The sequence below is a fragment of the Stenella coeruleoalba genome (genome assembly GCF_951394435.1).
Source record: "Stenella coeruleoalba genome assembly, chromosome: X".
NCBI lineage: Eukaryota > Metazoa > Chordata > Mammalia > Artiodactyla > Delphinidae > Stenella > Stenella coeruleoalba.
In genome coordinates, this window is record NC_137152.1 from 101105166 (window position 1) to 101117651 (window position 12486).

The 12486-nt window shown below is 36.4% G+C and overlaps 1 protein-coding gene across 3 annotated transcripts in view; it reads right to left on the reverse strand.

Annotated features, from left to right (window-relative positions):
- TENM1 (teneurin transmembrane protein 1) overlaps positions 1-12486 on the reverse strand; it is a 619648-nt gene that overhangs the window by 319297 nt on the left and 287865 nt on the right. For all 3 annotated transcript variants that reach the window (XM_079909820.1, XM_079909818.1, XM_079909817.1), the window contains one exon: positions 9401-9639. In XM_079909820.1, the coding sequence (XP_079765946.1) occupies positions 9401-9639 (239 nt within the window). The remainder of the gene's footprint in view (positions 1-9400; positions 9640-12486) is intronic.

Here is a 12486-nt window from a genome sequence, read left to right on the forward strand (position 1 = left end):
CTGGAGTAGCACCGAGCATGTGCAATGCTTTACCACATTTTCCCACTGGCATAAAAATTTTCATCTCCCCAAAACCAAATAGTTCAACTAGGTTCAAAAGTCATCTGACCTTTCAACTACTCATGGGTTGACTAATGCCAGCTTTACCACCAAGGTGAATGATATAAAAAGACTTATTGCCTCTCTGTGAGGCGGTGGGGAAACTACTAAACTGTCTGATAACTTCAGAGGGTTTGGATTTATCAGAATTCTGTCTGGAGGCAGCACATGATCTTTTAACAAAAACTGCTTCATTTCAAAAATTTCCACTTTCTTTCATAGCAAAGTACACTTGTTCCTAATTTCTTAATAGCGGGCATCTCTCTTAAGCACTGTGTACCCAGTATTAGCTTGGTTGCTTGCTATGAGTAAAATCCAAAGTCTAATATGTACTCTCTCTTGATATTATTTTCACTTAACCCCATAATTTTATTAGTTAATGTTGCAAAGTATTTGGACCTATGGAATACAGAAAAGACACTGTGGTATTGTTATTTGCTATATTTAACATCTATGTTTAATTAAAATAAAGTTCAAGATCAAAGGGAATCTAGGTTCTTCCTTCAAGGAACAAAAGGCAAAACTGAATTAAGGTTGAAACAAAGTTATCTACAACATAAAAAGTGGGGCTGGTTGATTTGGTGAAACCTATGAATATCAAAAAGCAAAATCTGCCTCTTCTGTACCAGGTGGTAGAACAGCACAGATTGCTTGCTGTCAAAATCCCATTTGTACTCATTTTTGGCCATAGCCACAACTAGTTTATCTGAGAACTCACAACCTCCTCTGATGTTCCATGTACATATGCTAGCCTTCAGTCTCCTGATCATTTGATCAGGACATGAAGCTCATTTAATATAAAAGAAATGAAATGGAATCAAGAGTTTTTGTTTTTTTACAAAGCACCATATCATAAGTCTTTTCTTCCAGTTAAAAATTTCCTGTTGCCAATTCAACGTGATAATGAGACATTTGTGAGGCCCTTCCTTAGAAACTCTCATGGTAAGCAATTACTCTAGATGTTAACTATAATTTCTTATATAAGGTCTACATTAATTAGATTGGCAAAGCTATAATGAGGTTTTAATCAGCAGAAAATTACAGTGGGTCATCTTGGATCCTCTTAATTTGTTCATTATTATCCCACAGAGATCAACAGGATCCCCAAGAAAGGAGCTCTTGAGGAGCCATACTGTGATCTAGGATTCCACATGGGTCTTGTCTATATTGGAGGATCCAATACAATGTGGTGCTCTTATTTAAACACTATCCACACTTTGGTGAGCTTGTGAGTCTACCCAGGGAAGACCACCTTGTGAGATTATCCCTAGCTAAGAATCTAGTCTTCCCTGAACAAATGATTCATCTGGAAGGAGGTCCTCATATATGTTCCTTAACTAGGTCTAAAATATACAGGGGAGTCACATGTTTATGCTCCAAGTCTGAAATCTAAAATTCTGATACACTAGCCTCTGACCATCTCATTTTAGCTATTCAGCTTGCTCACAGCTACAACTACCCTACGATATCATTGATAGTTCTAGACACTTGGACCCACCTCTTGTTTAGAATGCCATTAGTTTCTTCTTCCTATTTGCCTTCCCTACTAAGTTTGATACTTTGGTTGACCACTTTAAAAACGTTATTAGCAGCACCTATAATTTCCTTATCTGTTTTGTCTTCTTTCTGCACTCGCCCTGCAAGCCTCCGTTTTGGTGCAACTTGGTCCTGTCTGCCAATTCCAACTTCCATACTGCCATTAGGGTGATTTTTCTAACCGCAAATCTGAGCAAATCATTTTCTTGTCCTAATGAAAGACCATAAAAAACTTCCCATTTGCTCTTAGGATAAATGCCAAGCTCCTTACCATGACTTAAAATGCCTTTCGTGATCTGCCCCTGCTTATTATCTTCATTTCCTGCCACTATATCCTCCATTTGTGCTGCCTCAGGTTTTCCAATATATTTGTATTTAATAAAACATATTATGCTTTTTCACCTCTCTTTAAAGGGAATATAGCTAAGCTCCAAATGTATGTGTCTCCACCCTGTAAGATGCCACCTCTTTGTTTTGACTGTGATAAATCAGATACTCTGCTGGTGATCCTGGCCCTCCCCATTCTGGCTGTTCTATATGAAAATTCAGTCACATTTCTGAAGTTTAAAATGGGTTAACCTGCCATCTGTTTCAAAGCCATTGCTCTAATTTAGTTTATTCTTATTCACTTCAGAGTAAGTATAGCTTAACGACTTACGCAATGTGGGTCTAAAAATATTCATATAACATATCTATATATGTATCCTATATATATAATTTGGATGAGCAGAAACTAAGCTAAACAGGAGTGAAATTTCCTTTATGCAAAAGAATTCAAATTATTTACTTTTTTATTTTTTGCGGTACGCGGGCCTCTCACCGCCGCGGCCTCTCCCGTTGTGGAGCACAGGCTCCGGACGCGCAGGCTCAGCGGCCATGGCTCACGGGCCCAGCCGCTCCGCGGCATGTGGGATCCTCCCGGACCGGGGCACGAACCCGCGTCCCCTGCATCGGCAGGCAGACTCTCAACCACTGCGTCACCAGGGAAGCCCTCAAATTACTTACTTTGAAAGAGATTTCTTGAGAGAGAATTTTTCCCTTGAATTTGCAAGATTGATTCTTGCTGTTGTAAAACTTCTTAAGCATGTAAACCTCCAAAATTACTAACATGCTGCCCAGTCCTCTTTCACTATGCCTTCCAGTGGATCTTTATCTATTGGGCTGGCCAAAAAGTTCGTTCGGGTTTTCCATACGGTGGTACCAAAAACCCAAACGAACTTTTTGGCCAACCCCATATTTCACAAATCCTCATTTTAATTTCTCTACCCAGGCTTAGACAGTGGTGTATGGGAAGTACTTAGTAGGGTGAATACCTCTCCTTGAGACAAAACAGTAATCTCTTGATGCAAGACTTATGTTTAGTATCCATTACTCACTCACCCAAGAAATTATCTCTCTTTATGTCTTAAACTACAGCATGCTAGAGTTCCAAAAAAAAAAAAAATAGAAGTATAGTATTTGCCTTTCATTAAAGTGCCTTCATTTTCAGCAATAGGTGCTAACTATGGTTCTGAAATTAGTTGTATGTGGCACAGGTTCTTCCTGTCATTTTAGTATGTTTAATTCAGATTGAATCTATACTTTTATTTATGACAGGTAAAAGTGCCACTTAACATAGTGGGGATAAAACTTATGGGACATATTACACCAAAAAGGTGATGTCAGATGCAAATATAAACCTTTTTTTTAAAGAAGAGTTCTGATAAATGCATGGATGGCAGATTTATAATTAGACTGAAGTTATACCACCATTTTCCAGATCCCTGCCTAGAGAGATGGCTAGAAAGTTGGTAGATTCATGGGCAGGAGGCAAAGTCAATGCTAACGCAGAAACTGCCATCATTATCATAAATGGGTCCACAAGAGTGAACTGAAAGTAGTAATAAGTATAAATGTGACACCAAAAGGATTGATTATGGTCTATAGGATAAAGTAAAATGCTTCTTAGCATTTTATGCTGAGTCATTTCTTGAATGTTATAAGCTATAATGCATTTTAAAGAAAATGTGTTTCAACCTAGATATGGCCTCCAGATAGAAATACAAAACCATTTGAAGGGCCAAAACACCAAGGAAAAGGGAAATTAGTAAAATAAAGGCAAAGTTACAGATATTATAGACCAGGCAGAAGGAAACAACAAACCCACTAGAGGATTCTTGTGAAACAGATATTCCAGCTCTGAAAAAACTGTTCTAGATGACTTTGGGAGGAAGGAAAACAAAAGTAGTTTATGTTAGGATAAACTGTATGCTCATTATGCTTATCTCAGCTCAAATTAATAATCCTAATAATAATCCTGTTCCACTAACAATAAGCATTAATCTTTACTTAGATCTGCTAAGCAATGTCCTGGGTGTTTTACATGTTTCCCTTCATTTAATTAAAAAGAAAATCTATCAGGAAGGTATTATCAACATTCCCACTTTATAGACGAGGAAACTGAGGCACGGAGGCATTAATGAAGCTACTAGTAAGTGAAAGAGATGGTTTTTGTTAAGTGTATTTATCTATACTTAGCAAACTTTGTGGGAAGGGGCATTGTCTATCTAGATCTGATGGGGGAAAAAAACTCCATTTCAATTCTCTCCATTAAAAAAAATAAGTTCTTGAATTTTCCAAAATCAAAATTTGCCTTACTCTATTTTGTTTCTTCCCTGTATTATAAAGTATTTGCATTTTTTTTTGTGATGGAGGCAAAATAAACACACTCCACTCCTCTCATTCTATCACTTTCAGCATGTTCTTATTCCACCGTCATAACAACCCTAGAAAGTAGAGCAATTTGGACTAGTATAAAGGAGGCAGAAGAAAGCACTAAAATCATTGTTACTCGATTTTGATGCAGAGAGCAAGGTGCAGTAGGCCCTTTGCCCTGTCGAATAGTTTCATCCCTAAACTTTCAATCACAGAATTGGGCTCAATATTCTATCTCTCCTAATTCTGTATTAACAACCATTCTGGTCAACTTTCTACACGTGGGCTATATAGTATGTCACGGCAAGGAGATTCACGGACTTAAATTATTTCATCTGTAGAGTTTGGACACTACCTGCATCCCCTGAAGGTGGTATGAATCACTACTAATTTCATGGCAAAAGAAGAAGAACATTGATATCATTAACTGATGATATTGGGTTTGAGAGACAGAAATCCCTACTCCCCAAGTCATTCAATGCAACAGTCCATTTGACCCCAGGCACAATGTATTCTTGTGAGTTTCTATTGCCTCTTATACAAACTGCTGACTGTGGAGAAACTTGATCAAAACATCAAAGATTACCAAAGAAGCCGAGTTTGTGCCCTTCACAACCATTGATGAAGCACCTTAACCTCGCCTCCTCTTGATGCCTTGCAAATGGTCATCTGTCTTCCTGACTACTACTTCATATGGCTTATTTGTAAATTCAAGCAAATGTGCTTCTGACTGGCACTGATACATCACTGATGCCAAAATATCAGAGAGGATGAAGTGTAAGGACATATTTTCTGATTCAGATGGAAAATATTACAGATTTATGGGTAAGTGATGACAATAGCCATTCCATAATATCTTCAAATAATCAGTATCTTTCCATGCCTCCCTTCACTGAATTTTATGACCTCAAAACTTATTCAAAGAAATTATCTACTTGCTGACCCAAAAGGTATAGTGGGTAGGAGTGGGGATGGGGCTGGTTGCCTGAATAATCCAGCTCTGACTTTTCACTTGTTGGATTTGCACTGCTTTCCAATGACCACTTACAGAGCCATAATGCACAGAACATCTATTGATGGCCCATTGATACTGATGTGATTTCCCGTAGTGGATTGAGGGCAGCACAGCCTATAGCCATTCGTATCTAAAGGTTATGTATAATGGATAATAGAGGAACATGAAATAGCAGAAAGAAATTTGCACGGGAAACAGAAGCGGTAAATAGTTTCAGTGAAAGATCTTACTTGGGTTATACAGAAACTGCAAAGGAGGACTGAAAAAAAACCAGATGACTCTTATAGACTCAGCAAGAGTTGAGAGTGAAATGGTTTCATATTTTGAAATATAATACTTTTTTATTTCAACCACAGAAAGCCATTTAAAAATCATCTTGTATGTTACAGTTCTTATGCGACATCTTTCACTTGAATGCCTCTTTATGAATTCTTACTCTGCCCTCCTGAGGTGGTCAGTGATGGATGAGGTAAGTAGAGGAAGAGATTTTAACTGATTATCCAAAGTCACATCATGTCCAGTCCATGACAGAACTCAGAACAAAGTTCCAGTGTTTGCCATCAACATCTCCTCATTTTGAACCCACTCAACCTACTGTGCTAGTATTTAGCCTGATACTTCTGCATTTTCAAAGTCACACAGAAAAGCATTTCAACAGATATCTCTCACTGATCCACGAATCTCAGTTGCAGTAACTACTGCAATGGATGACCTGGTAAATCTAATTTAATTTGTGATTTAATAAGAAAAAAAATGGTGGATTTATTTAGTAGACCAAGAAGTAAATGATCTGTAAGTTCTGCTGCAGTGCTAGAAGGGCAGCAAGGCCTAGCACTCAACAGCATGTCCTCTGGGGTCAGTCTGCTTCTCTGGCTTAAAGCTCAAAGCTCAGGATCCCTACTTTTTAGTGCTGTGACCTCTATGTGATCTCTTACCTTGGCTGTGCCTCAGTTTCCTCATTTATAAAATAGATTTAATACTGATAGCTACCTTAAGGACTGTTCTGATAATGCAATGAGCTAATACAAGTAGAGTGCTTAGCATAATTTGTTTTTTTCAATAAACTTTTACCGACAGGGCTGCTATGGGCCAGGCACTGTTCTTAGTGCTGGGGTACAGCCATGAATAAAATGGCTAACTCTGAGAACCAGTGAATTTTAATAGTGAATAATGATTATATAGGTAGTTATGGTAACAACAACAATAATAATATTTAACATTTATAGTATACTTACTGTGTTTTAAGTCCTATTCCAAGTTCTTTAGTTATATTAACTCATTTAATTCTTATGAAAACCCTATGTTACAGATACTGTTTTAAGACAGTTTTACAGATGAGGAAACGGAGGCCTTAAAAGGGTGAATAATTTGCCCAAGGTAACATGCCTAAGAAGCGGCAGAGGTCTGAAAAATCCATGCTCATAACCGTTGTACTATACAACCTTACTGTCATATCAGATTTATATGCCATTGTTTACCCTATTAAAAAAGGCAGTCCTTGAAATAACTGAAACATTCTGCTTTCACTTTTTTTTTTCTTCTGGCCGCACCACATGGCATGTGGAACTTCCCCGACCACGGATCAAACCCGTGCCCCCTGCAGTGGAAGCGCAGAGTCTTAACCACTGGACCACAAGGGAAGTCCTCCACTTTTGCTTCTGAAATGAATCAACATAATCTAACTAAACAAGTCTCAGAGTATATAATACAATTTTTTATATGAGTGGCCATATAATAAATTTAAATAGAAACATAGGTTTGAACACAGTATAAACCTATTAATAAGAAGCTTGCTATACCTGGATTTGTTTATTCCAGAGGTAAAGTCTTGAATCTAAAATATTATCTCTCTGTATAGTAAAAGTTAATAGAAGCTAACCTACAAGATAAGAGTTGGTCTCATAATTGAACAATAACATTTTAAAGGGCCTCTAATGTATTTCAACTTTTCAAATTACTCCTTGCTTTGAATGATACCATATTAAAACCCTGTTTATATTACAGTACTTTCTCATCTCCAACCTCCATTCCTTCAGCGCTATTCCTCATTAAACGTTATTACAAAACAAATAAACATACATGTTGGGTTATCCTGAAATGTCTGAGATAAAGGACACATTTTGATATTATAGGTTAATATTATCCACATTTAATAGAAGCATTGTTCAAACATATTCAGATTGTACGATGAAAATAGAAAAGAGATAATCATGAACATCAATATAGGCTATGATCCTATACTGTTGACATTATCAGTGACTCCCCTACAAAATATATCTGTTTATTTAACTTACTACCCTTTGTTCTGTGACTCTTATAAAAACTGGTTATGGGAAATTTCTTATTGTTCACGTTTTTTAATAAATCAGACTCAACAAAACTTACTTTTTTATAATTATAAGAAACTCTAAATCCCTTTTTAATCTATCTCTCAGAATCATATTCAATGTATCTTTGTGGGTAGCTCCCCTTCAATTAAGAAATCAGGCTAAACCTGAAAAGAAGATACAAGTGACGTACTTAGAATTCTTTTTCTACCATGATATGTTATTCTTCTAGGAAAAGTGCTTCCACAAAATACATGTTTTTTAAGTTAATTTACATCTTAGACTGTAAAACCACTCAGACAAGGAAATTAATGTTCAGTCAAAATAAAATGCCAGCCAGAAAACTCAATACGATTTGCTATCAAGTAAGGGTGACTTTAATCAAGATGCCTCAAGAACAACATTTTTCTTAAAAGTGGAAAGTGTGCCTCACTACTGTTTTCTCTTCTACCCTCACAAACACAGTAACCACACAATTCTGCAGCCATTTACCTAGTGAAAATAAGAAGACATTTTTTTTAGTCCCAGTGTAAAACTCTGCATTCTTGGAAAGAGATTATGCCCTGGATTTTCCGATAGCTTCCAAGTAACTACTACTTTAATGAAATTGCTACCTGAAAGTTTGGTAGCAGTATTATTGTTTAACTGTAATTTAAGAAGCTATTGTAGATTGGTACTTATGACTTCTAATGAGAAAACCGTAACAACCTTTTAATTGAAGGGGAAATGGTTAACTACAGTAATTGCAATCAATAAGACTGTGCTAGTAGCATAAATATTTCTTCTCAAAGAGCAATCCTTACGCTCCTCAGCAGTATTTAAGGTTAGGAAGTACCAAAAAATAAATAAATAACCTAATTAGAAATCTATTTGTTATTTTTTTTTTACATCTTTATTCGAGTATAATTGCTTTAAATGGCGTGTTAGTTTCTGCTTTATAACAAAGTGAATCAGTTATACATATACATATGTTCCCATATCTCTTCCCTCTTGCGTCTCCCTCCCTCCCACCCTCCCTATCCTACCCCTCTAGGTGGTCACAAAGCACCTAGCTGATCTCCCTGTGCCGTGACGCTGCTTCCCACTAGCTATCTATTTTACATTTGGTAGTGTATATATGTCCATGCCACTCTCTCACTTTGTCACAGCTTACCCTACCCCCTCCCCATATCCTCAAGTCCATTCTCTAGTAGGTCTGTGTCTTTATTCCTGTCTTACCCCTAGGTTCTTCATGACATTTTTTTCTTACATTCCATATATATGTGTTAGCATATGGTATTTGTCTTTCTCTTTCTGACCTACTTCACTCCGTATGACAGACTCTAGGTCTATCCACCTCATTACAAATAGCTCAATTTCGTTTCTTTTCATGGCTGAGTAATATTCCATTGTATATATGTGCCACATCGTCTTTATCCATTCATCCGATGATGGACACTTAGGTTGTTTCCATCTCCTGGCTATTGTAAATAGAGCTGCAATGAACATTTTGGTACATGACTCTTTTTGAATTATGGTTTTGAACCAGGGACCTTTCGCGTATTAGGCGAACGTGATAACCACTACACTACGGAAAGAGCTCTCTATTTGTTATTGATAATATTAAGCCTTAGTTCAAATTTGTAGGTCGCAGAGTAGAGAGAGAAACTCCCCCCGGCTCCCAACTCCACCACAAGCAAAACAATACGTTGATTAAGAAGAAAAGCGAAGCATGGAAAAAAGGGCTTACCAATCACATAGGCTAGTAACAAGGCCAAAGTCACTGTGATTGCAGTGGCACTCAAGGCCGTGCACTTCCAATTGCAGCACCTGTAGGGTTTGTTGAAGGTAAAGGCAGGTCTGGAAAAGGTGCTTCGAGGAAGTGGCCTGGGAGGAGGCGAGTACACAGTATTGGATGTCAGAGGGTAGTTCTGACTGGCTGCACTGAAGATGGCCGAGGAACCAGATCCATGTTTGAACAGGAAATGCCTGCGGAAAGGAAACAAAAGTTTGGGCTATCAAAACCAAAGCCACTTGCTACAGAAATACAAATTCCACTAATTTGAAACAATCATGCTATGACAAAGCACAGGACAACTAGGAGGAACTCAACAAAATTTTCTTATACCTAACACTTAACTACAAAGTGCCATTGGTGATCTCCTTTTTGTTTTCCTATTTTAGACTTTTAAGAGGAGGAAAGAGGTCTTCTGTTCCCTGACTTGTTGACTAATGAAATTCTCAAATTCTAAGCATTAACATTCCACATTTGATGGTATTAACTATACTGCTCCCTTTCATTAAATATAATACTCAAAAAGAGAAAGAGAAGTATCATCAAGCATTTTGATAATATCAATGGCCTAGAGACCAGTATTTTATTTAGAGACCAGCTTTGACAGACATATTTTCACCCAATATTTTATTATAAAAATTGCCAAACACATAGCCAAAGGAAAGAATTTTATAATAAACACACATCTACTCAAGAGAATATCAAGTAAAGAGATTCAGTAAATCTGGAGTAGGTCCTAAGCATGTATTTTTTAATAAAACGTCCTAGGTAAGTTTGATGTGCGTATCCAGTTGAGCAGCACTGGCCTTAGAAATGCTAGATTCAAATTTTAAAAGATTGTTATCAAATAAACAATTTTAAAAATTAAAAAAAACCCAAAACCACAGATGTACTTGTCAACTAAATTCTATATTTAACATATGACTATATTCACTCTATCACATATTTATCCATCTCTCCATTCCTATCTTAGTCCATCTTTTTTTAAAACATTTCATTTCATTTTTTATTCAAGCATTTCAAAGTAAGCTGCATACATCGGTACACTTCCCTTCACATATTTCAACTTTCATATTATTATCTAGAGTTCAGTAATTTTTTTACAGATTTTTAATGTAAAATTTATACATGATGGGTTTGAGTTTTTTAGATTCCACATATGAGTGATATCATACAGTATTTGTCTTTCTCTGTCTGATTTATCTCACAGCATAATATCCTCGAGGTCCATCCATGAACTTGTTAAAAATGAAGAGGAGAGTGTTGGTTACCGGGAGCTGAGAGGTGGGGGATAGGGAGATGTTTAAGGTTACAAATTTGCAACTAGCAGATAAATAAGTCTTGGAGATCTAATGCACAGTATTATTATAGACAATAATAATGTAAAATAAATATCAAACTTGCTGAGGCAGTAGACCTTAACTATTCCCACCACAAGAAAGAAATGATAATTATGTGACAGAGGTGTTAGCTAACATTACAAATGGCAATTGTACTGCAATATATAAATGTACCAAATCAACATGCTGGACACCTTAAACTTATAAACTGTTATATGTAAATATAATATAAAAAATTATACACAATGAAATGCACAAATTTTAAGTGTACATTTACTGAGACTTGAAAATGCAATCACCTGTGTAACCTAAACCCCTATCAAGATACAGAACATTCCCATCACCCCAGGAAGTGCCCTCCTGCCTTTTGAAGTAAATCCCTATTCCCTAACCCCCAAAGGCAACCACTATTTTGCATTTTTTCTACCCTACATTACTTTTGCCTGTCCTGGAACTTCATATTGCTGTCATGTTTGAATTACTAGAGGATGATTATTGACAGCTCATGACTATTGTAATATGGGTATTTCATAAACAGTAGTGATTTATTCACATGTAAGGAGTTGGCATAAAAATATGTTTTTGTGCAATACTCTACCCTTATCGGGTACTAAGTGCCATGCATTGTGTTAAACACTCATTATCTCAGTTAGTATTCATTCATATGAAATAGGCTACATTATTATCTGCATGGTGTATTTAAGGAAATGGAGGCCGAAAGAGGTTAAGTAACTTGCTTAAATCCACCTAGGAAATGAATAACAAAGCCAGAATGAGATCTCAAGCCATTCCAGCTCCAAAGTCCTCAATCTACTCTACTATGCTGCCTGGGGCAGTAAAATGCACTGCTAAACAAAAAACATTCTGGTGCCACATTTTCATGTAATACATCACAAGACCCTTCCGCTGAGCAAAGAGCCAACATCACCTTGTACATGTCACATACGCCCAAATGCATAAATCATTAAGAATATTTTAAGACTGATTTTAGCTTCCATTTTTAAAGAACAAAAGCATACATGTTTAAAGGAAAAAACAACTGTCAACATGCCAGTTAATGAAAATATCCACATTAGAGTTTTGCTTTAGTATATGAGGATAAAAGTTATTTAAAGGGCAGGATTGCCGAGGGGAGTGGAGATTCACACGCCTTTCTGGAAGATAATCTGGCATTACGTAACAAAAGACTTAAAATATGCATATTCCTTGTCCAAAAATTATGCCTATAGGAATTTATCCTTAGGAAATGATGTGTATGACAATGTATATAAAAAGTCATTCATTGAAGTGTTATTTATAACAGCAAAAGATAAACACCCAAATGCTCATTAATAGATAGTTGGGTAAGTATATTATTTTATAAACACGCAGTAGAATACTATACAACCATTACAAATTGTACTGTAAAAGAATATCTATTCACTAGGAAAAGTGTTTACAGATATCACCAGGTAAAAGCAAGTAGGTTTCAAAACAATATGGGCAATAGAATACAATTTTTAAAATAAAAAAATATATATGCTCATGGAAAGATAATAATTTGTGTTACCTTTGGATAGTAGGGGTATTTTTTGAAGTTTTCTGCCTTGAGCTTGTATTGTTCTTGTAACTAGTATCAAAAAGATTGGGAGTGGGGTCAGTGGGAAAAATGCAGTGACTAATACCAACCACATGAATAGTGGGTTCTATTTATGTGAACAT